The sequence below is a fragment of the Mirounga leonina genome, unplaced genomic scaffold (assembly GCF_011800145.1).
Source record: "Mirounga leonina isolate KUSES-001 unplaced genomic scaffold, KU_Mleo_1.0 Mir_170, whole genome shotgun sequence".
Lineage (NCBI taxonomy): Eukaryota > Metazoa > Chordata > Mammalia > Carnivora > Phocidae > Mirounga > Mirounga leonina.
In genome coordinates this window covers 12,709,398-12,736,229 of record NW_023270433.1, presented here as the reverse complement: position 1 = coordinate 12,736,229, position 26,832 = coordinate 12,709,398, and the positions used below count along the sequence as shown (strand labels likewise).

Sequence of the window (26,832 nt, the reverse complement as noted above, 5' to 3'; positions counted from 1 at the left end):
GGTGGGGGTGAGGCTGCAGGCTGGGTCAGGGAAGGGAGACTTTAGAGGTAGTAACAGCAGGATTTGCTGATGGATTGGATTCTGAAGGCCAGGGAAAGGGGGGGTTCCTGGCTCCTGAGTCTTCACTTTGGACATTTCGCGCTTGAGGTTCTATGAGGAGTTCAAGAGAAGATGTCAGCCCTGCATGTCATGTGTGAGTCTGGAGCTCAGAGGAGGGGAGGGCTGAGGGGCCCTTGAGCACACTGGAGTGGATGAAAGCAAAGGAGCAGATGAGATCACCAAAGCAAGGTGTTCTACTGAAGGGGAGTGCCCCCAAGTTAGAGCCTGAGCGACTCCATGCCCCGCCCCCCAAGGGAAGGGGATGAGGTAGCAGGAAAGGAGATGGGAGAACCTCAGGTGGTGACAGGGATGGGGGAGGAACACCAAAGGGTCTGGTGGCCTGGGTTTCAGGGAGGGCATGGGCTGTCCTCTGTCAGTAAAGAGAGGATGGAAACTGTGGTTGACCTTGGCCCCATGAAGGCCCTTGGGGGCCATGGGGAGAACCGCTGGGGTCAGGACAGGTGTGTTGGATAGAAGAGGAGGAGAAGGTGGTGTCAGGGAAGGGCAGGAAGAACCAGCCAATGCGGGAAGCAGGGGAGGATCAAGTGAGAGCTCAGACCCTCTCTCTTTGTTGGGTTTACCAGTGGCTTGCCCATTGGTCTCAACCCTGCGTACCCCTCCGAATCCTCTAAGCAGAATCCTTGGAGGCTGATGCAGAGGGCTGGAGGGGCCCCCTAACATGCTCTTGAACAGCTCTCTGGGCTCTTCTTTCTCCCTTTCTCAGCAGAACTTGCTAACTGCCCTGTAGTGGTGCACTTTTTTCTGGTTCATGGGACCACCTGACCCTGTTCTTCCCCATCTCCCTATTTGGTCTCTCTCTGGGTCCAAGGCCCCTAGAGAAGAGCACTGTGGAGCTGGGTTTACTTGGAGGGTCTTTCCGTCTTTCCCAGAGCATGGCTAGACTTCATTTTCACTGATTTTTGCTCTGGAAGGCTCCTTTGTGTGTTTGGCATCCAGAGAAGTTTGAGGTCTTTTTCAGGGTATTTTGGTGGCCAGAACCTTGACCTCCCCCAAGGCTTGGCTGGCTGTGCGGGGAGTTTAGAATGTGTTTTGCTTCGGGGATGGACAGTGTAGGGCAGTGTAGTGTTGGAGACAACCTAAATTCTAATGGTCCTCAAGTGGATTCTCAGTGTCTGTCAAATGAATGACACTCAGATATTTGCGTCTTTGGGCTCCCAGGTTGTTGGGTTAAATGCTTCCTCTGCAGCTGGTTAACCAGTGTATTCACATCTGTTATCTGCAGGGGTAGAGTATTTCCTCATTTTATACCTAAAGAAACCAAGGCCTGGGAAAGTGAAAGGTCTTGCCCAGAGGTTCCAGTTGCTAAGTAACACCACCAGGATCACATACCAGGCCTGCAGACCCCTCAGTGAGGCCACCCTTACTGACTAACCCTGGGGGTGAGGAGGTGGTGGTAGGGTGCAGGGCGTCCAGGCTCCCCCCTCCCCTTAGGAGCCGTGGTCATTTGCTCTGCCAGAGCTATAGGGATTCCTCCCGACCACCTGTTTCCTCTGGCACTCCATACCCTCTTCCCTGAGCACACACATACCAGTGGCTGTAGGCTCCAGGAAGATAGAATGAGGCAGGCCTTGAACCTGGTCAAGCCTTGGGGGGCCCCCAGCTTCTGGGAGGCTGTTTGTGTAGCAGGTATGGGGTGGTTTGTGTGGCTGTTGCCAAACTCCCCACAGGAAAGCCAGCTTGGCTGCACAACATCCCATGAGAGACACCTGAGCAGGAGAGGGCCTGCCCCTCACTGAGGAGTAGGGAGACTGAGGAGACTCAGAGACGACAGGGGTGGGGCCGGGTTGCCCCTAGAGGGGTGACCATGAGGTTTTGTGCTTCCTCCCAGTAGGCCAGGTGGCTTTGCACTCTTTCTTCCCTCCTCCTACCCAGCAGACCCCAGTTAGCCTGGGGGCGGTGCAGGGCAGAGGTAGGCTGGGATTTGGGCCACAGCCCAGCCGGTCCCCATCCCCCATCCATCTCCACAGCTTTCTGGCCTGGAGGGCTTCTTGGGGAGGGCAGGCACCTGGGAAGAGCTACAGAGTGGTCTTAGTGGTAGTCCCTGAGGATTCTAATTGGATCCCCCCTCTTTACAGGAGGACTCTGCGGACCTGGAGGTCTGCAGCCCTGCAGGAGTGGGGTATTTGACACTCAGGCCCTGAGTGTCAAGAAAGAACTTGACACTTCAGGCGCTCACTATGTGCCAGACACAGCGCTTAGCACTTCCTAGCACTGCCCAGGATCGCTCACAACCCTCCACAGACGTGCGTCCCCAGACCCCCTCTCACAGGTAAGGAAGCCAGGCTTCTGGCTCCCACCTGCTCCCTCCGGAGGCCTGCTTGCCCCATCCTGACCCTCAGGCCCCGCCTGTTCCATACCCACTAGCTTCTTTCCTTCATAGGGAAAATGTAGAGGGTAGATGGGGACTCACTACCAGAGAAAGAAGTGACTTGCTCAGGGTCACTACTCAGGAGCTGGTTTCCCACTTCGTGTCTCCCATCGTATCATGGGGGCAGCCTCCTTCAACCTAGCTCATCTGGCTGCTCTTTAATAAGTGCTCACTCTGAGCCAGGCCTTGTGCTGTAACTCATCAATTTCTCATAGCAACCCTGTTGTGAAGTTATTAAGTACTGTTATTGCCCATTTTACAGAGAGGTGGCTTGTCCACGAACACCTAGGTTGCAAGTGACACAGCCCAGATTTGAACTCAGTCTGTTCTTAACCAGCAGCCTACCCAGCTTCAAACTTATTTGATTGCCGGGCTCCCTAGGATCAGAAACAGAAACAAAATGGTCAGTCCTTGAAGGACCTGGCCCTCGCAGAGTTAGGCCTGAGGGCTCTGCCTGGCCTTGGCCATTCTCGTGGAGAATGGCCAGACAGCACCTCCAACGGACCCAGCCGCTCCGTATGCCAGGAAATGGTCCGCCTCTCTTGGAGGGCTTGTTAGACCGGGTACCGAGGTCTAGGCCATTAAGTCTCTCCTTTCCTCACCCCTGCCCACTCCTCTTCTAGCAGCTGGGCAGACCCTGCCCACCCTTGGAGCCTGCGGGCCTCAGGAGAGCCCCCAGCCCTGCAGCCCTGCCTCGTCCTTTCTCATGGACAGTGGAAGGGCCTCAGCCAGCTTGCCTGAGCCCTGGGCTTGGAAGGACGGCTCTCCTTACCTGTCCCTTCCTCTGGCCATACAGCCTTTCCAGAAAGGGATGAGGGCCTGAGTGTCAAGTACCCCACTCCTGCAGGGCTGCAGACCTGCCTCTCCTCCCTCCTTCACCTCCTCCTCTCTCCTTTTCCTATATCTCACCCTTACTTAGTGTTTGTCTATCTCCTGCTGTGTTATTTCCAGGCCTGATTTCCAGTGTTTTCATCTATAAGAAGGGGGAAACAATAGAAGGGACCTCACAGGGTTTTGAGGCCCAAACTGAAAGCCTAGTGGTTGGGCATCTGCAACAAGTGAGTCCCCATCTACCCTCTACATTTTCTCCATGAAGGAAAGAAGCTAGTGGGTATGGAACAGGCGGGGCCTGAGGGTCAGGGTGGGGCAAGCCGGCCTCCTGAGGGAGCAAGTGAGAGCCAGAAGCCTGGCTTCCTTACCTGTGAGAGGGGGTCTAGGGACGCGCGTCTGTGGAGGGTTGTGAGCGATCCTGGGCAGTGCTAGGAAGTGCTAAGCGCTGTGTCTGGCACATAGTGAGCGCCTAAAAGTGGCTGTGGTTCCTGCTTTTGATTCTTCAGATGTAGCTGCTTTTAGGGGTTTTGGGGGTTCTTTAGGTGAAATTTGGATTTTAGCATTGTGCATTTTGTCTAGATCTTCCTGAGAAGCCCAAGCCCTCCATTCTGATCATGACTTTGGGGGAGTTTTTTTGGGTTTTGCTGTCTTGTTTCTTGTACTGAAAAAGGGATCTGTGCCTTTAAGTCCCCGGCAGCCCAGAGTGGGACACTGGCCCTTTAAAAGCACATTACAGAGAGTTGGAACTTAGCCTTTGTTTAACTAGCAGTGATTAGTCCCAGCGGACAGGGCTGGAGTGCTATGTCTAGGACCGGAGTGCAGTCGGACTGGCTGGGCCCAGTGGGGGACAGCGGGCAGACCGGTGGCTGGCCTGGCCCCTCGGTTTCCCTGGCCTGGTGATCCTGGTGGCCTGGGGATCCTGGTGGCCGTGCTGAGGGATGGTAAGTGGCCTGATTGTTCTGATCTGCCTGAGCAGAGGCTGGAGTGTGGGCAGCTGCCGGCCCCAGGGCCCCTGACCAGCCTCCTGGGCCCAGGGAGACCCATGTGAGATGGGTGGGAGCAGGCTGGTAGAGAGGGGTTGTCACAGGTACTCAGTCTTGGGAGGGACTCCGTTGTTCTCCAGAGATGGTGTCTCTGCAGACATCTACTGCCCGCCCAGAATGTGGAAACAGATTAGCCCCGCCAAAAAGCGAAAAACTGAGAAGCATTGCTCCTGGTTTTAGTTTTTAAAGAGAGGAAATTCAGCGTCCGGTGCTCCTTTCCACAGCCAAGCCTCCATGGCCTACGCCTTTGAGAACCGGGAAATGCTAGGAATGGCCGAAAAGTTTTCTGAGCGGAGGATCTTGGCCTTTGCTCGGAGTCGCCCAACCCTGGGCTGGACTGGGTGGGGCCGCGCTGGGGTTTGGGGGCCATGTCATCTTCACCCCAGCTCCCCAACCTCCCAGCAGTCCTCTTTTATACTCCCCCCCCACCCCTCCCTGCCTGTGTCCGTGGGCCTGCAGGCTGCGGGCAGTGGAAGACCAGGAAGGCTGCCCTGGGCCTGGAGTGTGTTCTGCTCCAGCGTACGTATCTGAAACCGTGTTAGGAGCCGTGTCCCTGTGATGTGGCAGTCTTTCCTGGGGAAGTACCTCTGTCTCCGGAGAAGGCGGGGATCTGGCTTGTTAACACACTATCTGGTGGAGGCTAGTGAGGAATAAATGAGCCAGCGCTGTGAAGTGCCAAGTACCGTGCCAGGCTTGTTCCAGCGTTGGTCCCAGCCACCCTCACTACTGTTTCTGGGGGGCTGGTGGTGGATCTCACTCCTACCAGCAAGATGTCCTTCTCACCATTTCCCAGACGGGGGACACAAATCTACGCAGGGTCACACCGGAGGGGACAAAGGCAGGGTTCGGTGTACAGTTCAGGTGACCCAGAATTTCTGTAAGCTCTTCGAAAGTTGGTGCATGTGATCACGTGATTTCTGTAGTTTTGGTGAAAGCCTGACGCTTTGACAAGCAGTGAAGATAGTTTGGAGCTGGAGCCCAAATGCCAGGCCTCTAGCCCCGCCCTGGTACCTGGGAACGGTGACCTTGGGCAAGCTGCTGGACCTCTCCTCACCTCCACTCCCCAGTGTTTGAGGGGGTGGGGTGCATGGGTCAAGCCCTGGAGGGAGTTGTCAGTTTTGCTGGGGCACATGTCATGGAGGTGGGGGTCTTTAAGCCAGGATTCATGGATAAAGCGGACTTAGCGGCTGGGAGTGTTCAAGCTTCGGTGGGCAGCCCGGTGCTGCGGGGTTGGGACACACCTTGGATGCTCTGTATGGCGTATGTGGCGTTACTGGTTGGACTCCCATGGGCCAGGGGGCAAATGACAGATTGGGCTAGCTTATCCTAGAGTCAGCGAGTGTGGGGGGTGAGAGGGAAACATGGTGAGCTCTCGGGATCTGGCACACTGTCTGGCCTTGGGAAGCCCCTTGAGGTCTCGAGCCTCAGTTTCCTTAACTGTAGTCATGTGGCTGGGCTTTATGAGCGTCAGAAGCCCACATTTTGTGGACCCATTGCACTTCCCAGGTGTGAGGTGTCATGGCTGAGGCAGGCACTGTAGATGGCCCTGGTGCGTGGTCACTAGGAGCAGGAGAAACTCAGCAGCTGCACCCCACTTTTCTTGGATATCTTGAATTCCTGCCTTTGTTGGTGGCCTGGGCACCTGTGGCTCACTGGCGGCCACCTCTTCTGCTCTTTTGCTGCTGTTGAATGACCCAGGCCGACTCCCGCTAGTTACAGTCTGGGAAGCAGAGCTCTGATGTCCCACTGAGACCCCCAGACACCAGACATGGGGAGGAATAGGGAGCGCGGGTCCCAAAGCCCCCGGGCTCAGTGTCGGCATATTGGAAGTACTTAGTAGTTCTATACTGGGGCGCTGGATTAACTCAAACCAGGAGGGGGGCATAATGAGGTTCCTAAGCATAAGGAACCTCCAGCAGGCTCTGGCAGGAGGTAAGGGCAGCCCATTTGTCCGGTGAAGAAGCCAAGGTACAGGGGAGGCCGACTTGAGATTTCTGCTCTCTTGGCCCAGTGCCTATTCCCATCTTTGACTCTTGTCTCCCTAAGACCACAAAGCCCCTCTGTCCCAAATAGTGGCTGGAATTAAAAAGACAGCAGGGCTGGAGATGAGCATTAGGGCTGGATATGAGCATTGGGGCTGGAAACCTAGGGTGCCGTGTTTGTTCCCAGTTGTGTCTGCCCATCTCTCCTCAAATGGGGGCTTGAGGTGTCTACTTAAAATGGCAGCACTCTCGATCCTGCTGTTGGGGGTGGTAGGTGGAGTGGCTAAGATTCTCTGGGGTCAGATGGCAGAGAGGCTCTTCAAGAGCCCATGTACAGGGAGGGCCGGGCAGGCCCTGCGTGCTGGGCAGAGTGAGAGGCATCTTGGGAATATCTGTGTGCCCAGGGAGAAGCCAGGAACATCCAGAGAAGTGCTGCTGGGGCGGGAAGGGGCAGAGTGTTTGCGCAAAGGCAGAACCAGGGCTGATCATAGGGCTCTCACTTCATGTCAGGGCTGGTGTCATCCCCATTTTACAGATGAAAAAAACAGAGACATGTGGGTTAATTAATGTGAGGAAAGTCCCAGAGTTTTATTTTCACGTGTGTTTGTTTTTAAGGAAGGAGACCTCTCCACATTGACCAGTTATCAACCAGCGTGGTGCCAGGAGCTGGGGCTGTGTTGACAAGTGGCTGGTCCTCCGCTGAGGCAGGAAGCTTGGTGCCCAGGGATGGGGAAGGAGAGTCCACACATCGCTTTGTCACCCTAACGTGAACAACCTGCACAGAACAGAAGGCTACATGGCACGGCCTTCGGGTATTAGGAGGGGAGAAGGTGCTGCTTCTGCCCCCACCCTCACATTTCTTGGAGAGGCCACCTGAGCCTAGGAGGGCTTCCTGGAGGTGAAGAGCTGGGAGGAATTAGATTAGCCAGAGGGGAAAGTGGCTTCCTTGGGGGATGGAAGTCCTTGGTTTTTGGTTCGTTTATTTTTTTATTTCATCATCTTTCACCCTGCTTGGGTCATGAGTCCCCAGGGCCTGAGGCAGCTGTTGGAGGTATTTATGGTTGCTGCCCCCAGGGGGTGGCGGGGTTGCTGGGGAACCAGTCAGAAACCAGTCCCACATGCGGTGGTGTCATCTGTGAGACCAAGGGGATGGATGGGTACGTTCACATATGTGAGGAGAAGGCACAGACTGAGCTTGCAGGGAGGGAACACCTCGGTCAGGGCCTTGAACCATTCTCTAGAGTTGTCCAAGTGGAGAAGGTGGGAAGGGCTTTCGGCAGAGAGCAGCATGTGTGCAGTGGGGTGCCCTCTGGGTCCTGGGGGACCTGTAGTGTCAGGGTTGGGGGCAGTGCTCCTGGGGCTGGGAGTGGGGGGCTTTACTGGGGGAGGCTGAGGGGGGCTTAAGTTTGGGGGTGTCACCCTCCTTAATCTTTCTGAGTGCCCTGGCCAGGCTCTTGGCTCTTTCTTCTGGGGAGCAGGGAGGGGGCCGGAGAGCTGTCCCCACTCAGAAGCAGGAGGGGCACTTGGCTCTCAGCTCACTTTCGATTTGCCCAGATCTCATCCTATTCAATGAGTGTTCCCCAGATTCTCTTCTTTTAAAATTCTCTTCTTTTAAAATTCAGGACACTTTGCTGTTCTACTGAGGTTTATGAATGTTTAAAAACTGCTTTGCGGTCCCCAAAGTAATTTGACAAGTCTGACAGCTATTGATTAAAAACCCGAGATTATTCAGGCTGCAGGATGACTTGGGGGATTAGATGGAAAGTTTTTTGTTTCTTCTCACTCTGCGTGCCCCTTGCCCCCCAACCCCCCAAAAAGAAATAAGAGGTGGGGATGTAAATGTGTTCCCGAATATTTTCTGAAAGCTCTGTTAGGCAGTGGAATCACACTGGGAAGGGTGGGGATGGGGGATGGTCAGGATGCTGAGGGGACCACAACCAGCACCCCTCACATCCCTGGTCTCGGCCCTGGCTCTGAGGCCCATCACCGACAGGCAGCAATGAGGTGTCACTGTGAAGGCAGCGGAGGTGTGGCGGCGGTGGGAGGCGTTGTGCTGTTTTGTGTCTGGTCCCTTACGTTCTTGGGTTGTTGACATGTTGGGCTTCTGTGGCACTCTTCCAAGTAGCCCAGCAGGTGAGGAGCTGCATCCTAGAGGGAGGAGGGAGCTTGTTTGGGTCCGAGACCCAGCAAGTCTGTGGGTCCGAGGGAAGCGGGGGGCAGGGTCACAGGCAGATTAAGGGTTGCCCAGGACAGGAGCCCTCCTGGCCAGGTTTCTTGTCTCCCTCTCGGTGAGGGCCCCCAGGCCTGGCCCAGTGTGAGCTGAGGGTGATGAGGGCCAGCCACTCCGTTCTCCCAGCCTGTTTCCTCTGGCATCTTAAAGCTTCCTTCATCAAATCCTTCAGATTAACTAGGGTGTGTAGGGGAAAGGTTGCCCCATGAGATGGGGCTCTCCAGACCTATTTGAGTTCGTGCTCCCCCTTTCTGCTAGGGTGATGCTGCCTTTTATGTGGGGCTGTTGGGAGAAGGCCGTGCTATGATGTGTGCACCTTGGTAGGAATACCTGTCATGCAGCTGGGCACACAGTAGGTCCTTAGTAAGTGGCTGTTAAGTCCAGGTGGCCACAGTGTCGATCATTATGCCCCAGCATATATGGGGCACTTCCTTTTTTTTTTTTTATCTTTTTGAAACGTAAGTATACATTAATTTATTTTCAAGAATATATTTATATTTTTAAAAACAGGACACATATATGTCTAAGCAGCATGGCTGGCACAGACCAAACCCATGCCGGTAAGCCGAGGCCTGGCTTATGGGGCACTTCCTAGGAGTCTGGCCTTGGCTTGCGCTGTAGCCATGGCACGTGATACGCCATCCCACCCTCCTGTTGTAGTTGCCAGGGTGTGGACCCTCCTTTGCCAGCTCGGCCCTGCAGTGTGGAGGGGAAGCACAGACTCCCAGGGGTAGGGTGAAGGCTGGAGACTGGGTACCGCCCAGCCCAGGGCTCAGTATGTGTATGGAGATGGGGTCACACTTTCCAGTGGCTGCTAGGACCTGCCCCCTTGCCTTGGATGAGAGAATCCTGGGCCGAGAGGGATGGTGCCTCCAGGCCCTGTCATCCCAGGAAGCCTTCCCAGGCAGGGCAGCCAGCCTCCCTGCCTTTTAAGGACAGGCTCTGACTCCCCTGGGCCCTGGGAGCCACTAGGCAGCTCATTCTTTTCCCCTCCCCTGGGACCGCAGCTGGGCCAGAAGTGAGCACTGGCCTTCTCGGCAGCGGGTTCCCAGGCCAGCAGGGCAAGGCTGGGCCTGGGGAGAGATGGCTCTGCTGGATGTTCTGGGTGGGGCGCTGCCCTGTTTGTGTCCTGCCACTCACTTCCCAGGACATTGGCGCTCTCACCCTGACTGTGCCCAGTTCTGGAGGGCAGAGGTTTCCAGCACAGCTATCTGGATCGCCTGGCTGTGACAGACAGAAGTGAGCTTGGCATGTTCTGACCTGACTCCAGAGTCCACCGGTCCTGCCAACCCTCAGGTGGGCACCTCCTCCATTGAGACCAACCTTGTCCAGGATTTCTGCCCCTTCCGGGCCTGGCTGTGGCATGGGCAGGGGCAGTGGACCACACAAGCATGAGTGGGAGGTTGGGTCAGGGGACGCTGTGCTCAGGAGTCACAGGCAGAGGGCCTAAAGTGGCCCCTCGAGGGGTCTGCTGACCACCCCTTCCTTTCATTCAGGAAATTAAGGACCTTTTTTTTGAGGCATCCCAGAGCATTTGGGTAGATGTAGTTTGTCCCCATTTTATAGATGGGGAAAACTGAGGCATGGAGAAAGTGAGAGACTGGAGTGGTCAGAGGAAAGGAACAGAAAATGGCCTGGGAAGCCCTTATCTCATCACCCCAAATGTCAGGAGCGTCACCCACCATGGAAACATCAGCCTTCAGACATGTAGTTCCTGCGTTGGCCGTGCTCACAGCTGCACGGACAGTGGTATCTGGCACTCACCTGCACTATCTCACTGGATCCTTGTAACAGCCCTGTAAGGGAGGTAGGTCATTCTCCTCATTTACGGATGCAGAAACTGAGGCCCGGAGAGTTGACTAACTTACAAGTGATCATGGTTGATTGGTTTTTAAAGAACGGAGACCAGCTTTGTCCCATGGCTGGGCACTGTTGGCACTAGGCTCTCCTACCCTCCTCCCTGTTCCCAGCTGTGGGTGGGGAGCGTGTGCATGCCTTTGCTCTCGGGGCTTATTCCACGGCCTCCCTGCGTGCACGGCCTGTTCCCCAGCCATCCTCCAGCAGGGCAGGTGTCCCCTCTGTAGCGTATCTAAAGGGGCTCCCAGCTCCTGCTTGCACACTCCCACAGACAGGGTGCTTACTCCTCTAAAACCAAACCAGCCTGGCCTATATGGGGACAGCTGTGCCCGAGTAGTGACTGGCCTCTCTTGGTCCCAGTTCTGCCTTCTGGGAGCATGCAGGGCAGCTCCCTCTGCTCCTTTAAGACTTGGAAGGAGATTTTGAGCCTCTCATTTTCCAGGCTATACAGCCTCTCAACTCACCCCGCCCTAGCTGGGAACATCCTCTCCATGTCAGATAGGGCTTCTTAATTATCGCAAGTTTTGTTTTTGGGTCTCCTCCCTTCTTGGAATAATGGGGAATTTGCTAAACTTCTGTGTTAGTAACCTTTGAAGAGAAAAAAGGCTGGAGTTGAAAAACAGCTCGTGGGTTGGCTGGAAGGCTATCAGATAAGGCTGTGGCCCAGGAGCCAGGACAATGTCCTCTTGTTCCTGCTCCCAGGCCCTCACAATGAGCTGCTGTTGGGGCTGGGCTGTATCTCCAGCAGCAGCCCCACCCGTGCCCGTGCCGGGCCCACGTTTCCTGGGCAGGGGCCGTCCCACCCTCGCCAGCCCCCCTGGCTCTTCTGGACCTGGAATGAGTGGGTCATGGTGAGCAGGGCAGCTGGCCGTGGCCTTTGGCAGCTCAGCCACCTGTGGGGTGGGGGAGAGCTGATGGAGGCACGGATGGAGCTGGCCTTAGACTCTGCTGAACGGGGTTCACATCTCACTCGGCTGCATGCCACCCATGCAGTCTCAGGTGAGCCACCTGGCCCTTCTGGGCTGCAGCACCTCAGTCCTGGTGGGCTGTCCTGAGGAGACAGGTGGGGCAGTGGTGTGGCGTGGGGCTTGGCCGTGTGGCTTGGGCGTGAGCTCTTGTCTGCCCAGGGGTACCAGGGCAGCATGCTGGTGGCCACAGTACTTGGGCTGGGCTTGGATAACCAAGAAAGAAAGAATTCGTTAGGCAGAGAGGTGCGGGGAGAGGTGGTAGGGCTTCAGGAAACCGCATGCGCAAAGGGCCCCAAAGGGGGACCAACTGGGGAGGAGAGTCTAGGTCACTTGTCAGGGTGTGGTGTGAGGGGAGGTAGAGAAGCGGCCATTTCAGGGAGGGCTTCAGCACCAGGTGGAAGCACAGTGACTTGTTTCTCTTTAGGCTGTGAGCGGACGGCAGAGGGGTGGGAGTAACACCATGTTGGGTAGAGGGGCCCATCTAGCAGGATGGTACTATGGTCAGATGGAGAAGGCTGGTGAGGAGCCCTACTGCACTGCCCCCCAGGCCCTGGCCAAGACTGCTCTTTGGAGCAGAGGCGTCCAGGGCAGGTCTCCCTACGCTGTGGCCTTGGCACTTCCATCTGTGACCTGAGAACCATGGCACCATCCGCTTCCCAGGAAGTGTGAGGATTCCATGCCATGGAGGTAAAGGCGTGAGCAGATGGCCTCACTTGGGGAGGGGACACAGGGCTTCTAGTCCTTGGGATCTGTTGAGGGTCTAGACAGTCAGTTGTGTCTAGGACTCAGGGATGTGTCAGAGGGATGGGACAGTGGTGGGGGGTACAGCCATAGAGGGTACAGTGAGCCACCTGGCCTTGGGAGACATGAGGGAGCTCCCCATAACTGGACAAAGAGCAGGGGCATTTCTCAGATTCTGGGTGAGCACTGGGGTGCTGCTCTTGGGACCTGACCTTGAGCAGACAGCTGCCATGATGACCAACGCTTGGGTTGTCTTTGTCCCTTTTCCCAGTCACCAGGGTTGAGGGCTCAGGGAGGATTGCCCCCATCCCAGCTGAACTCCTCCCCCTCCCAGAGCTTAGCTGACCTTGGCTGCTGGGATACTGGGGCTTTGGGCTAGGAACCTCGGGGTCCCTGAATCTTGGTTCTGAGCCAGACCCCGCCCTACCCACCAGGAGCCCCCAGCCAGGCAGGAAGATGGTCTGTGACTGACCTTCCCAGCATAGCCTGACAACTGTCAGGCTGCTGGGACCACTCGCAGGGTTGCTGTCTCCAGGGAGTCCCGGAAGGCTTCGTGGAGGAGGGTGTGCTGATGCTGAGTGTTGAAGGTTGGATAGGATGAGGGGATGGCATTTGCCTGGAGGCCTGCCTGAGGGAGCTGTGAGCCCTGGGGAAGAGCAGTCCAGGGTGAGGTAGAACAGACAGATGGACCCCAGCAAGCGGGGCTGGTACTGAATCCCATGCATTCCTGACCAGAAACCCCTCTTCTGGACTCCAGGGCCTGAGAAATGCCTCTTTCTGAAAATCCTCTTTACAGTACTTCTTCACTGTGTGCTCATTACTGTCGAATTTTGTTTGAAGCAAGACCCTTCTTTTTCAGGAAGTGGCCAGGGAGTTGAGGTATGGAGGTGACACTAGGAGGAAGACCAGCCCCTGGGCCTGCCCTCTTGGAAGAAACTTGTCTTTCCCCTGTGAAGTGGGGATGAGCTCAGTATCTGCCTCTTGGCCTTGTGAGGATTCAGCGAAGGGATATATGTGACATTTCCTGTGGGCACGGCCACCAGCTCTGCTCTGGTGAGGAGCCAGGGGCACGGAGCCCGCAGTCCTGTTTGAGGTCTGAGCCTGGCGTAGTCCCATGGCATCCCTGGTGGGGTTGCCGTGAGAATGAGCTCAGACTGGGCTGCAGCAGTGTGAAGGCCTTTGCCCCGGTTGGTGTGGTGGCTCTGATCTCCAGGGGCCACAGGAGGTCATCGGGGTAAGCCATCGTGAGCCACATCCGGGCACTGCAGGAGGCCATGCAGTGGGAGTGTTGGGCCACCTTCTCTTCTTACCCCAGCCATGGAGTGGCAGGGAGGGACCTGATGCAGGGGTCAGGGGTCACAGAGATCCTGTGTACAATGGCATCAGGCCTCTGAGCCCCTTACCTTTTTGTAAAATGGGTAGATGAATATTCCTGGTAAAAGGGACATGAAAGCGAGCAGCTGGGTGTCCTGCGCCAAATGGAGAGGGTGCTTATGAGTGGAGCACCTCCTGGGAGTGGGGTGGGAGCGAGGTGGCAGCCGGCACCTGGTCACCTCCTTTTACTGAGCTTCCTAGGTAGGGAGACTGAGCCCACTTGCTGTCCCCTTGGAGCCTGGCCAGTCTGCGGTGCCCTCCACCCTCCCTCCCTGCCTTGTTGGGCTTTTCGCCCAGCCTGTAGGTGGGCAAAATGCTGCCCTGAGGCAAAGGCAGGGCTGGGTGAAGGCCTACTTAAACCAATTGATGGGATGGGGTGGTGTGGAGTATTAGGGGGTCCTGCAGGCTCAGGACAGGGCTGGCTTCCTGGAGGAGGTGGTTCTTAGGCCACTTAGTGACCAAGTGACCATTTTTCCTTCCTGAGCCCTAGTCATTTTATCAGCCACCACCAGGGGCACATTCAGCCTCTGCCAGGAGCTTTCACCCTGGCAGGGTGACAGCAGAACAGCTCCCTCGGGGCCTCTTGTGCACCTTTTCTGTCTGGCCAGGAGCCTTTTGGGGAGGAGGGGAACAGGTGGACTCCAGGCTGAGTGGGAAGGATATGTGTCTGCATGTGAATCGGAGCCCAGGCCCTCTGGCCCTGCCCCCACCCAACGGGGCAGCGCTTCAGGCCGGGTCCTCTACTGTGCAGAAACAGCCTGGCAGACCTTGGAGTAGCTAATGGCTGGCCCGGGTGCCGTCTCCTCCGACTCCTCCCAGTGAGCTTAGCTGCATGGGGGTGCAGCCTCTGCCCGGGGTCCCCCAGCCTGGAGAAGCCCACAAGAGGTTGGGAGGGTCACAGGTGCCCAGCTGCAGCCAGGATGCCTTAGCTGTGAGTTTCCCCACAGCCCTCTGTTTAGCCAGGAACCTTCCTGGGGAGTCCTGGGCCAGCTGGGGCATGTTTATGGAGCAGGATGGTGAGGAAGGAAGAGGAGGGTTCTGCAGCCGTAGGTTCCAGGCTCTTGCTGCTTTCAGGTCTGACCTGGACCTGCGGGGCTCGCGGGCTGTAAAACCAGAGCCCCCTCGTCTCCCCGTGCAGGACCAGTCTGCTGAACCATGCCTCCCTTTCCTCTCCCAGCCACCTCATCCAGGTGCTCCAGGCAGGGGGCGGCCCCAGCACATCAGCTCCCCCTTTGCACTGCCTGGGTCCCTACCCTGCCCTCCCAGCATCCTTACCTGGCAGGGGTTTCCAGGCTGGGCCAGAAAGCAGCCTGATCTGGCCTGCTGGCTGGGTTTTCAGTCCTGGACAGCAAGAGTAGGGGGCTGTGGGTGCCAGCCCTTCCTAGGCGGGGTGACTTTTCTAGCAGCTGGGGCAGGGCCTCTCTTGCATTGAGGAATGAAGCCCCATCCTAGGAGGGAAGCCTGGAATTTGCCCCATGTGGTGTGCGGCCTGGGGTGGCATATTGCAGCTGAGGGGATTACAAACCTCCCCACAGCCTAGGCCAGTGCTGTGATGGGGATGGAGAATGGGCCACTGGAGCAGGGCCTGGGGAGCTCGTTAAGGGAAGGTGCCTGTTGGCACCCAGGGCTGAGTGGTGCAGTAGGCCACAGTGCATGTTTGTGAAAGCTGCCTCCCGGGGGCGGGGTGCTGGAGGAGCAGAGGCGGTGTTCCTGTGTGTGCCAGTGGGCTTGAGCCTCACTAAGCTCTACATGTGAGTTTGGGGGTTTGGCTTAGCCCTGAGCTGACCTCAGCCTGCCTCACAGCTTCCCTCTGGTCTGTGTATTCCCCTTGAGCTCCCAGGAGTCCTACCTGAACGCACCCATTCAGCTTGAGTGATCGGAGCCTCACCCTGGGCCAGCTGCATACTGGGCATGGGGGAGCAGTTACGGGGAGGCTCACTGGGTCTCTTGGGTCAGGCTGTGGGGTTCCTGAGGGCTGGGGTCCTCCTTCCAGCTCTGACTGCCATGGAGTGCCTGGCACAGGACTCCACATTAGAGAGGGCTGTTGCCATGAACTACACGTTGGAGGTGTGGAGGGTGGCCTCCAGCCTGTGAGGGCCTCTGGGCAGGGCCTGTTGGCTCATCTCTGGATTCCTGAGCCCCCACGTAGTGGGCCTCAGCTCCCCCTTACCTCCAGTGGTCATGGAGATAGGAGCTACAGGGTTGTGCCCTGCAGGAAGTGTTTGGTGACCCTGCCAGATCTTCCTGCCTGAAGTCTTGACTGAGACAGGGAGAGAGTGATAACTTGAACCTTGGGCCATTAGAGGCCAGGAGCTGAAAGGCAGAAGGTGTTGGGGGAAGGAGGTCTAGGTGGGCTAAGGCCAAGTTGGGTTCTGTGCCAGCTCCAGGGGTTTGGGCTTGGGCAAGAGTAGGGGCAAGGCCTGCCCAGCTTCCATGCTAGGGGAGGGCTTAGCAGTCCTGGTAGTCCTTAGGTCCCAGCTGTGGGAGGGAGCTTCGTGGGGCACTGCTATGTGCCGTTGGCTCTGGAAGGGACATTCACCTCTCTGAGAAGGACCCCACCAAGCTCTGGTGCAGGTGCCGTCTGAGGTACTTTCCACGTGATATGCTGAGGAGACCGAGGCTCAGAGAGGGGAAGTGACTTGCTCAGGGCCACACAGCAAGTGAGCGGTGGGCCCAGTCCAAGGTCAGGTCTGTCAGAGCCCGGCCTGGTCTGGGCTCCATTGGGCACCAGGTGGCCCACTGCTTCTGCTCTTTGTACCTGCATCGGGCCCACTGACCCTGGCCTTGGCCCCCAAGCTCCAGCACATGGGCCCTGAGTCTCAGTGTCTCAGGTACCATGCAGAGACTGCGTCCTCTTCGGTTTGAGCCTCAGGTCCTCATGTATGGGAGGGGAGCAGCAGAAGTCCCTGTGGTTCTCCTGCCCTGAGTGGGACTGGTGGGCGGACTGTGATGCTGTATGAGAAAGGGCTCTGTTGACAGTGACGTTCTGGACAAATGGGTGACTACTTTGGTCTTGGAGGAAGACCAGGGCCAAGGAAAGGAGGTGGGGAAGGTTGCTTGGGTCCTGTGGGGCTCCCAGGCCAGGACCCTACCCTGCGCTCATTGCTGATGTTCAGTTCCTGAGTGGTGGCCTCATCCTCAGCCGTTTGCTTCCTTAGAGGCTGAGCCACTTCCCCAGAGTCCCTCAGTGGGGAAGAGCGCCTGGCGGGTCCCTGTAACTCCAGTACTGTAATGCCTCCTTCTTGGGAGGAATGATTGCCTCTAGCTGGGAGGTCTAGACAGGCCTCCTGGAGAAGGGGGAAGGGAGGGGAGTGGTAGGCTGGGCCTGACACAAGAACCACCCACCCCCAGGTCCCATCTGATGCCCAGGCTGAAGGAGTCTCGCTCCCACGAATCCCTGCTCAGCCCCAGCAGCGCGGTAGAAGCGCTGGACCTCAGCATGGAGGAGGAGGTGGTCATCAAGCCCGTGCACAGCAGCATCTTGGGCCAGGACTACTGCTTCGAGGTGAGTTCCACTGCAGGGGTGGGTTGGGGCACCGTGTCATCTCCTGGTGAGGCCAGGTCGCATCCAGACACCCCTCTGGAGTGCTCTGTGGCCTCAGTGGGGGCCAGGTTCTTTGGGGCAAGGCTGGAATCTGCTCATAGCTTTTGGCTCCTAAGAAACCAGGTGGAGGTGGGAGATGGGGGACTTTGTTCCTGCTCCGTGAGCTCCTTGAAAATGGACCAGCACAGTCTTCCATGTGCAGGGACACAAGGCCCCAGTGGGTGAAGGGAGTGAAAGCCTGTATAGAATTGCTTAAGCCCCAGAGCCTACTCACTCCTCAGAAACTCCTCAAATACATTGTGGGGTAGTGGAATATACTCCCTTTTTTGGGCCTGTCTCCCTTTCTGCATGATGAGAGCCAGAACCTTTCCTGCCCTAGCTTTCTGTGACCCGAGGTTTGAAAGCAGAGGGACAGCCACCCAACCTGTATAGGGTGTGCAAGGCTGTGACCTGCCCAGTCCCTCACTGTAGATGGGGAAGCCGAGGCCCAGAGTTGTCAAGAAGATGTCAGCAGCCACACATCAAGCCCGAGGCCAAACCAGGACCAGGGTATCTAATGTTGCAGGTGTTCTGGGCGTTCCTAATTGCTTCTCCAATTATTCATATTCTCTTCCCACCTTTGTTTCTGGGAAGCTTCCTACCCCCAACAATCTTGGATGATTAGGGGAGCTCTCTGATAGAGGAATGAGCCTGGTAATGAAAATCAGCTACTCAGGGACAACCTCCAGGCACCCCTGCCCTGAGGAAAGAATGGAATGGGGCCTGGCACCTGCCCCATACCCTGTGCCCACTGGGTGCCCTTTCTGGTTCAAGACTCCTGGTCCAGCCAGGCTCTGACTTCTTTGCCTGGGACGGGCTGAAGATGATGCCTGTCCACTTGTCCACAGCCGGGGATGCTGTTTTGTGCATGCCCTTGAGTGGCTGGATAAGGAGTCTGCTTTCCCCCTGGAGAGCCCTTGGCCTCGTGTTGGGCACAGCAGGAACAGAGTAGGAGCTGCGTGGGTCAGGTTCCCTCACCTGGAGAAGACGAAGGATGAGCAACAGTCTGGCCCCAGGGCCCAGCAGGCCTAGATAGCCCAATTCTCATTTCTCCAGTGTGGCCCCCAAAATGTTAAGTTTCTGTGACCGTCACTGTTGTCACTGCCACTTAGCCAAAGACCCGTCAGAAGGTGTCAGCTGAGGACTGAGGTGATCCTTTGTGCTTACCCGTGGCTGTCTCCTTGGTGCCTGCGGTTTTACCTGTAGAGGGCGGTTCTGGGTAAGCACTGCCTTCTGACCTGGGCAGGGGGCCCTCCCCTTCTCTCCTCCCATCTCTGGGAGAGTGAGATTGGAGCCAGAAAGATGCTTTCCTGTGGACAGGGCTGCTGAGGCAAGGTAGGGAGCCGGGACCAGGCACCAGCTGGTACAGGCATGGGCCTCCTACTGTTGTTGACTTGCTTGGGGACCTCGGGTCTCAGTGCGTCACCTGCAAACGCTGTCATTGTGAGCCTTGTTCTGCCCCCTCCCTGTGGCTGTGGCGCAGACTTGGCAGCTGAAGTCCCCCAAGGCCCAGAGGTCTTCCATCATAGCAGCCTTGCTGTGTTCCCCTCCTCTGTGACTATCCTGCCCATCCCCCCAGGTGACGACGTCGTCAGGAAGCAAGTGCTTCTCCTGCCGATCAGCAGCCGAGCGGGATAAGTGGATGGAGAACCTCCGGCGAGCCGTACACCCCAACAAGGTAAGCCTGGGCCCAGAGCAGACGCAGACTCTGGCAAGAGGGATAGAAGTAGGGATCTCTGGTGTAGGCTGCGGTGGGGGGGCGGGGTGGAAGCAGCGCCCCAGTGGGCAGTGGTGCTGGGCCCTGCAGGAAGAGCTCTAGGTGGCCAGGCTGACTCAGGCCATGGGCCTCCGTCCTCAAAGCTGCACACGGACGAGGCTGGGCCAGAGGATGGAGTACGGGGCTGTTACGGACTTGGGTGTGGTGCCCTGCTGCCTGGAATTCATGTCCCTGTCCCTCCCCCCCGCCCCCAGGCTGGTTCCGTATGCACCCAAGTCTAGCTTGGACAGCCGTCTCCTTCAGAGGACCACCACTGGCCTAGGCTGGTGGGCCCCCAGCTTCTCCCATCGAGTTCATGGATCCCTTCCTGTAATTGGCTGCTTCCGTGCCTGCCTCCATGGCTGCCTTCAGGGCCCGGGTTGAGTCCTGGTTGCCGTGACCTCACTAAGGAAGGGGTCTTAGCAGCGGTCACCTCTAAGTGACTTTACAGACCGGCAAATGCAGACGAGCTGGTAAATGGCATGGTCGCCTGCTGTGTGCCAGGCCTTGTGCCAACCCCTTACTTGGTCTGTCACTCTGTTTTGTTCCCATTTCACAGAAAAGGGACCGAGGCTTGGGTTAAGTCACAGGCTTAAGGTCAGTGGGCTAGTACAAGGCAGAGCAGAGACCCGGCCCCTTGTCCGCCAGGCTCCAGAGCTGTCCCTGCCTCCTCCCGATCCCGTGTTGCGGCCGGGCCCCTCCTGGGTCTGAGCGCGGCCCCCTTGTGCGTGTGTAGGACAACAGCCGGCGTGTGGAGCACATCCTGAAGCTGTGGGTGATCGAGGCCAAGGACCTGCCAGCCAAGAAGAAGTACCTGTGTGAGCTGTGCCTGGACGATGTGCTGTACGCCCGGACCACGGGCAAGCTCAAGACCGACAATGTCTTCTGGGGGGAGCACTTTGAGTTCCACAACCTGCCGCCCCTGCGCACCGTTACCGTCCACCTGTACCGGGAGACGGACAAGAAGAAGAAGAAGGAGCGCAACAGTTACCTGGGCCTGGTGAGCCTGCCGGCTGCTTCCGTGGCCGGGCGGCAGTTTGTGGAGAAGTGGTACCCGGTGGTGACACCCAACCCCAAGGGCGGCAAGGGCCCTGGGCCCATGATCCGCATCAAGGCGCGCTACCAGACCATCACCATCCTGCCCATGGAGATGTACAAGGAGTTTGCCGAGCACATCACCAACCACTACCTGGGGCTCTGTGCAGCCCTCGAGCCCATCCTCAGCGCCAAGACCAAGGAAGAGATGGCATCGGCCCTGGTGCACATTCTGCAGAGCACGGGCAAAGTGAAGGTGCGTGTGTGGGCACAAGCGGGTCCGCCACATTGTGTGGCCCCACGTGGAGGCCTGGTGATGTGCACTAGATTACCCGCTGTTCCCCGTGTCCGAGTCATGGATTTCAGCTCTCACAGGGACACCTGTCACAGCCAGGTGGGCTCCCTAAGCCCAAGAGTTGCGCCACAGAGTCGGGGGCTTTGTGTCCCTCCTCCGTGGTTGGAGCTGATCACTGATGCACATATGGAGCCGATGGGTGGGGTTGTGGCTTATAGTGAAGGGGTAGTTTGAGGAGCCTCCCCGCTGCACCTGAGGGCCGACCTCTGAAGCTCAAGGGGACCCAGCCTCTCCCAGACACACGCCCAGTGAGGCAGCATTCAGGTGACATCCCTGACATGTGACAGCCTGTCTTAGCTCCCAGCCTCAGCCCTCCCACATCAGACACATAGGCTCACACACAGTGCGCACAGGGCTGGTCGGCAGTCAGCCAGCTGTGGCGACAGCTGCCCCAGCCACACAGCCCACGGAACGGGGATTGTCCCAGAGCTATCCGGCAGGCCCCCCGTAGGTTTGGAAGGCCCCACCTCTCTGCCCCCCCCCCCACCTCCTTTCATCTTCCAGGCCACGCGTCAGCCCCTCCCACCTTCTTCTGGAGATAAGTAGTCTCCTTCAGGAGGGCTCTCCACGGCTTACCTGCCCGGCATAGTGCAGCGTGGTTCTGGGCCTCAAAGGTGGACCCCCCACCTCTTCACCCTGCCCCTTCTGTTGGTGGGGAGCTACCTGAAGGGGGTGCAGTGGAGAAGGACTGGGCATTGCAGAGGGCCTCGGGTGCTGGCCTGTGTCATAGGAGAATAAAACACAAATCTCTTATATGCGTTTAAGAGAAAAAAAGAAGGAGCTGGGCCTCTGCCCTCTGGACATGGTATGGTTTGAGAGCCAAGTGGACTGTGATGGAGGTGAGGGACCGCCATGTGTCAAGGTCCTGAGCCCTCACAGTCTGGGGCGGGGGAGACACAGGTTGGGGGTCCAGGTTAGACTCCCATCAGGGCCCCTTATTCTCTTACCTGTTCCCAGAAGTCTTTGGGCCCTCCAGAGCCCCCCTGCCTGGTGGCTGCCCTCAAGGAGAGGTACTTTCTCAGTGTGGTCTCCGTGGAGGGAGAGGCACTGAGTTTCCTCCTCCCTTCCCCAGCCTTTGGACCTGACTAGGCCAGATAGGCTCTGGTCAGTGTTGGCAGGCTGTTGGGAAACTGAGTGAACTGAGGGAGCCCCTGGCCCCCAGAGAGGGAGCGAGGGAGGCCTCTTCTGCTGCTGTGTCTGTTCTTTCAATACCCGACCCCCAAGAGCTGGGCTGGCCTGGAAAACCACCTCCCATCTGCAGTGACCTTTGTTCTTAGGGCCCATGGTGCTCACCGTGGAGGGAGTTGGAAGCCAGGCTCCAGCTGCCCTCAGTGGGCCTGGGAGATCATTAGGCAAAAGGATAGAAAGTAACTCGTGCTGGGGTGATGTACATATGAGCTCACTCTCTGATAATATATATATTTATATTTATATATTTATAATTATATAATATAATCCCAAGGTAAAGGTGGTATCAGTGGGCATCTCAGCATCTTCCTACCCTCTCTCCGGGCTCCGCCCTCTGGGGCCGTGGCTTTGCAGAGTTCCTGTCCTTGGACTCCAAGGCTTCTCCCTGTCATCCCCACTCCAGATCTGGCCCAGGTAGTTGTGTGGACTTGGACAGGTCACTTTACTATTCTGTGCCTGTTCCCCTCGTTGGGTTTTAGCTCTAAAGAGAGCTCCTCCCCCATCCCAGCCTGGGCCTAGCACCCACCCCAGGAGTTGTGGAAGACCTGTGACCGTGAACAGGAGCCTAGTGGAGCTGCAAGGCCCATGCAGTACTTGGCTCTGCTCCTGTGTGTTCAGAGGAGGGGGCCCTACAGGTCATGTGTAGCGCAGGAAGGGGTCCTCAGGTTGGGTGGTACCCAGAGAGGCACTAGCCCCTTCCCTCTCCTCCTGCGGTCCCTACTGTTCTTCCTTTGGCCAGTAGGTTTCCTGCACCTAGAACTCACTTCTGTATTTCAGGGGCCACTTGTGATTTCAAAGGGCCCAAAGTTATGCATATTGGAGGGAGGGATTTCCAGAGCACCAGAAACCCTGGCCCATACTAGCCACCTTGCCACCTCCATCACCCTCCCCTGCGTCTCTGATTCCCTGTCTTCCCCTCGCCCAGGTCACAGGGTTGGCTGAGGGCATGAGGAGGCAGGGGCTCCTGAAGAAGGCAGGCTCACCTTACCGCATCTTTGCAGTCAGGAGGGAGGGCGTGCGCTCCGGCTCCTCTCAGGGTCTTCCCATGACGCTGTGTAAGGGACCTGTAGACTCATCAGCTTCACAGCTGCCTTCCAGAAGTCTGGGACCCACAGCAGTGAGGGGCCGCCTCACCACCCAAGCCGAGGACTGTGTTCTCGCCATCTGAGCCCTGGCCCACTGCCTTCCAGGGCATCTGGACAGTTTCCCCCGGGGGGCGGCCCAGAACAAGTCTGTCTGGTATGGAAGACCCCGTCAGAGTCACAGGCGGGTGGATGGTGACAGCTGCTTGTACAGTGGAGGGAGGGTGGCCTGTCTGTTCTCTTTAGTGCTGTTGGCAAGGGGAGGGGAGTTCTGCTCTGGTCTCCTGGCCAGGCCTGGTCAGGGCGGAACAGGGTTTGAGTCTGGCGGGTCTGACCACGGTGCAGTTGGCTCATGGCTCCACGTGGCTTACACTTGCTGAGGCCGCCTCCCCACCCCTGACCCAGCTGTCATGTCACCACCTCTAGGTGTCTCCCCTTCACGGGCTGCCCGGGCTCACCCCTCAGTAGCCCCCAAGGTTGGGCACCAGCAGCGTGGCAGCAGAGCATCCTCAAGAAGTGGGCGCTTCTGGCTGGGGGGCGGGGCTGGGATCCCAGGGTCCTGCCTTCCGGACCTGCTCACAGCCACTCTTATCTCCCACCTTCCCAGGACTTCCTGACGGACCTGATGATGTCAGAGGTGGACCGCTGCGGGGACAACGAGCACCTTATCTTCCGGGAGAACACGCTGGCCACTAAGGCCATCGAGGAATACCTCAAGCTGGTGGGCCAGAAGTACCTGCAGGATGCGCTAGGTAGGGAGGTTGCAGGCTAGCTGGTGGGCAGAGGGTGGCCTGCGCCCGCCAGTCCTTACTCCCTCTCCTTGCCCTCCTGGCCCCAGGTGAGTTCATCAAAGCGCTATATGAGTCGGATGAGAACTGCGAAGTAGACCCAAGCAAGTGCTCGGCTGCCGACCTCCCTGAGCACCAGGGCAACCTCAAGATGTGTTGCGAGCTAGCCTTCTGCAAGATCATCAACTCCTACTGGTCAGTGCCACCTGGGCCCCTGCCCCGCATCTTGCCTGTCTTGTGTCAGGGTGCCCGCAGGGTGCTGGGCAAGGCCCTTCGGCTCCGTTCTCCCTGACTTTGAAACGACAGAGCAGAGGTTTAACGAGGGCGCCAGTGGCCGAGCTGCAGCCTCACGTAGCTTCCAAGTGGTGGCTCTGGGATTGGAATCCCCCCCCCCCCCCCCCCCGCCCACCTGGCCCCCGTCTGGTCCTTTGTGGGCTCTCCAATGTAAAGGAGTGGCCCAGAATCTGTGCAGGCCGTGGTGTGGAAAATCTGGATGTGGCAGTGCATCTGCGAATCTCTTCGCAGGCCCGTCGGTGTGCCGGCCGCTGTTGAGGGTGCCGGGCCTGCAGCATCAGGGAGTGAGGTGGATGGGGCCCTGTTCAGGCACTCTCCTGGAGCAGGTGGATGGATGCGAGACCTCTCAGCTGTCCACAGGGGGGCCGCCCCACCCTACCACCTGCTGCCCGTGCCATTCCTCACTCACCCCACAGCCCCACCGCCTCATGCTGCCTCCCTTCCTGCTTGAAGGCCTTACGCCTGCCTCCCCTCAGTGGCCCCCCTCCATGGTATCAGACGTGGTTGTCTCCCCCCTCCCGGGCACCTCTGTCACAGCCCTGATCCCGTCAGAGTGGGACTGTGCTTGTGCCCAAATCTGTTTCCTGCATATCCTTGGAACCCCGGGGCAGATGGATCCACCAGCTCAGGGCTGGACCTAGGAAGGCCCAGGAATGGCTTGCAGCTCCCGAAAGACAGGCAGGGATAGGCCTGCTAGGTGACTGATAGCCTTGGGCAGGGAGCAGAGGGAATAGCCAGAGCCAGGAGAATGGATGTCCTCCTACCACGTCCCTCTGCCCCTGGGCTGCACAAGGTACTCACCTAGGGTCAGCCTGGCCCCTCGAGCTGGGCCAGAAATGACCCTTGGACCTGGGGGTGGAGGCACAGTCCTGAACTCTTTGGGAACATACCTCCCACCCTTGGGGTGGACTGTGCTTTCACCCTCTGCCCCCCGTTCCCAGGGCAGACTGGGTGTGGGACACAGGGAAACATATCCGTGGATGATTTTCCATTTCCTCTTTCTGATATTTGTCAGAGGCCCAGAGGCACCTTTCTGTTCTGAACAAGGCCATCCACAGATGTCGTTGCTCCACAGCTCCCCCCTGCCTGGCATTTTGGGTCAGGCATTTTGAGGGCCAGGGCTCAAGGTCCTCCCTCTGCTCCCCTGTCACCGTCTCTCTAGCACGCTCTTGCTGCTTCAGCCACATTCACTGTAGAGAGCCTGCTGGGCAGGTGCTGGGCTTGTTGGGCAAAAACCTTGTGAGTTGATCAAGGCTTCCTACGGCCTTGAGATGGTCATGTGAACTTGGCAGGGTAGGCCCTATTCTCATTGTAAGGGTGAGGGAACTGAAGGTCAAGGAGGGCCAGGCACTTGCTCAGAACACCCTGAGCTAGTGACAGAACCAGGCATAGGGTCCCTGGAGTGCTGGGTGGGTGCCGGCACTCTGTCCCAAGGTGGGAGGCATGTCTTTTCAGGGTGAAAAGATAGGAAAACCGCTTAAAGATTGGCCAGTGGGGCCTGACTGAGGCAGGCTGCGGATGCCCAGCAGAGAGAGCCCCCAGCTGGGTGCTAGAAACCCTGCCTACCCCCACTGGCCCCCACTGGGTGGTGGGGGGCGGGTCACTCCCTCTGTTTCCCTTCCCGCCGAGAAGGTGGAGAGCTGGGTTCTCCTCCTGTGATTAGGCTATTCCCATCTTGGTCATTCTGAGCTCTGCTGAAGTTGTCCAGTTCCTGAATATGATGCAAGCAAAGGGAGTGAGTGTCAGCAGCAGTGATGGCGTCCAGGGAGCAGTGGTCGATGCCACTTGTGTGCGCCTCGCTCTCCCCTAGAACCTCGTGCCTGGTGTTGGAGGTCAAGGCTGAAGCCCCGGGGCAGGCTGGCTGTTGCCACTGATTCTGCTTGGGACAGAGACCTAGCCTCTCTGGACCTGTGCCCCTCCGCCTCGGCCCCTTGTGGAGAGCCCACCGCCCTGCCTGGAGCTCGGCTGTCCCTGCTCCTTGCACCAAGCCCTCCATTTGCCCTCGCCGCGCTGCACTCCCTGCAGCGGGCTAGCTGCCCCGCCCGATGACCGACGCCCCCTCTGTCCCTCCCAGTGTCTTCCCACGGGAGCTGAAAGAGGTGTTTGCCTCATGGCGGCAGGAGTGCAGCAGCCGAGGCCGGCCCGACATCAGCGAGCGGCTCATCAGTGCCTCCCTGTTCCTGCGCTTCCTCTGCCCGGCCATCATGTCGCCCTCGCTCTTCAACCTGCTGCAGGAGTACCCCGACGACCGCACAGCCCGCACCCTCACCCTCATCGCCAAGGTCACCCAGAACCTGGCCAACTTCGCCAAGTGAGTGCCGGGCACCCCTCAGGGCAGAATCCGGGCGCCGGCTGGAGCGGCGGGGCTGGGCCGGGGGCGGGGGGGTGGGGGGCTTTCCGCCCTGGAGTTGGGCGGCACGCAGGCCCCGCTTCTGGCCCTGTCATCCTCAGTTCTTCCCTTCCCCGTTGTTCAAAATAAAATCTCCACACCTCATCCTCCTCCTACAAAAAGTACATGGCATTTGGGTACGTTTCCTTCATTTTCAAAGGTGAGAAGAGGAGATATTTTTTCCTTCTGCTTTTTTGAATTAACATTTTATCATAAGGATTATCCCGTGTACTTAACATTCATAAGCCTCATTTTGCAATGAATGATTAATATGCCTTCAAGGGAGAATGGCCCATATTTTCTTAACCCGTCCCGCGTGGTTGGGCTCTCAGGTTGTTTCAGACTGTCCTTGTTTGATGCCGTGAAGGATGTCTTTGCTCATAAAGCACTTCAGTGTCCTCAGCTGTACCTTGGAGCGAGTGGGTGGAAACGGAAGGGCTCGTTCGCAGTGTGGACGGAGCCCTGCTGCAGGCCTCTCTGCGCTGGGCTCTGAGTCACATCTGGCCCCAGCCTCCTGGACCCACACTCCCGCAGAGAGGGAGATGTGGGATAAGCAGCAGAGCGGTGAGGGAGCACGCAGGCCTCTTAGGAGGGCCCCTTGCTTGTCGTTCTGGGAGATGTGCCCCCGCCGCGCGTCAGGATGAGGCGAGCAGAAGCAGAGGTGCAGCAGGCCCCAGGAGGGCCGTGTGCTGGCAGCATGAGGCACCCTGGCATTCCTGACTCATCACCAGGCCAGGAGGAGTGGGAGGCGAGATATGAGAGGTCAGCGGGGACTTGAAGTGCAGGTGGGGCAGGGGGAGCCACTGGAGGGCTTGAAGCAAGAGGGAGGCTGGCTCTCATCTGTTCTG

General features: G+C 57.9%; 1 protein-coding gene across 11 annotated transcripts in view; it reads left to right on the top strand.

Moving 5' to 3' along the window:
• DAB2IP (DAB2 interacting protein) overlaps positions 1 to 26,832 on the top strand; it is a 188,021-nt gene that overhangs the window by 143,606 nt on the left and 17,583 nt on the right. For 7 of the 11 annotated variants that reach the window (XM_035015901.1, XM_035015900.1, XM_035015902.1 and 4 more), the window contains 6 exons: positions 16,866 to 17,019; positions 18,677 to 18,775; positions 19,590 to 20,144; positions 23,121 to 23,265; positions 23,352 to 23,496; positions 25,670 to 25,906. In XM_035015901.1, the coding sequence (XP_034871792.1) occupies positions 16,866 to 17,019; positions 18,677 to 18,775; positions 19,590 to 20,144; positions 23,121 to 23,265; positions 23,352 to 23,496; positions 25,670 to 25,906 (1,335 nt within the window). Of the gene's footprint in view, positions 1 to 3,782; positions 4,261 to 7,173; positions 7,243 to 9,105; positions 13,194 to 16,865; positions 17,020 to 18,676; positions 18,776 to 19,589; positions 20,145 to 23,120; positions 23,266 to 23,351; positions 23,497 to 25,669; positions 25,907 to 26,832 lie in introns of those variants that run through there. The other 4 variants (XM_035015905.1, XM_035015906.1, XM_035015904.1 and 1 more) reach the window with 4 other exon arrangements.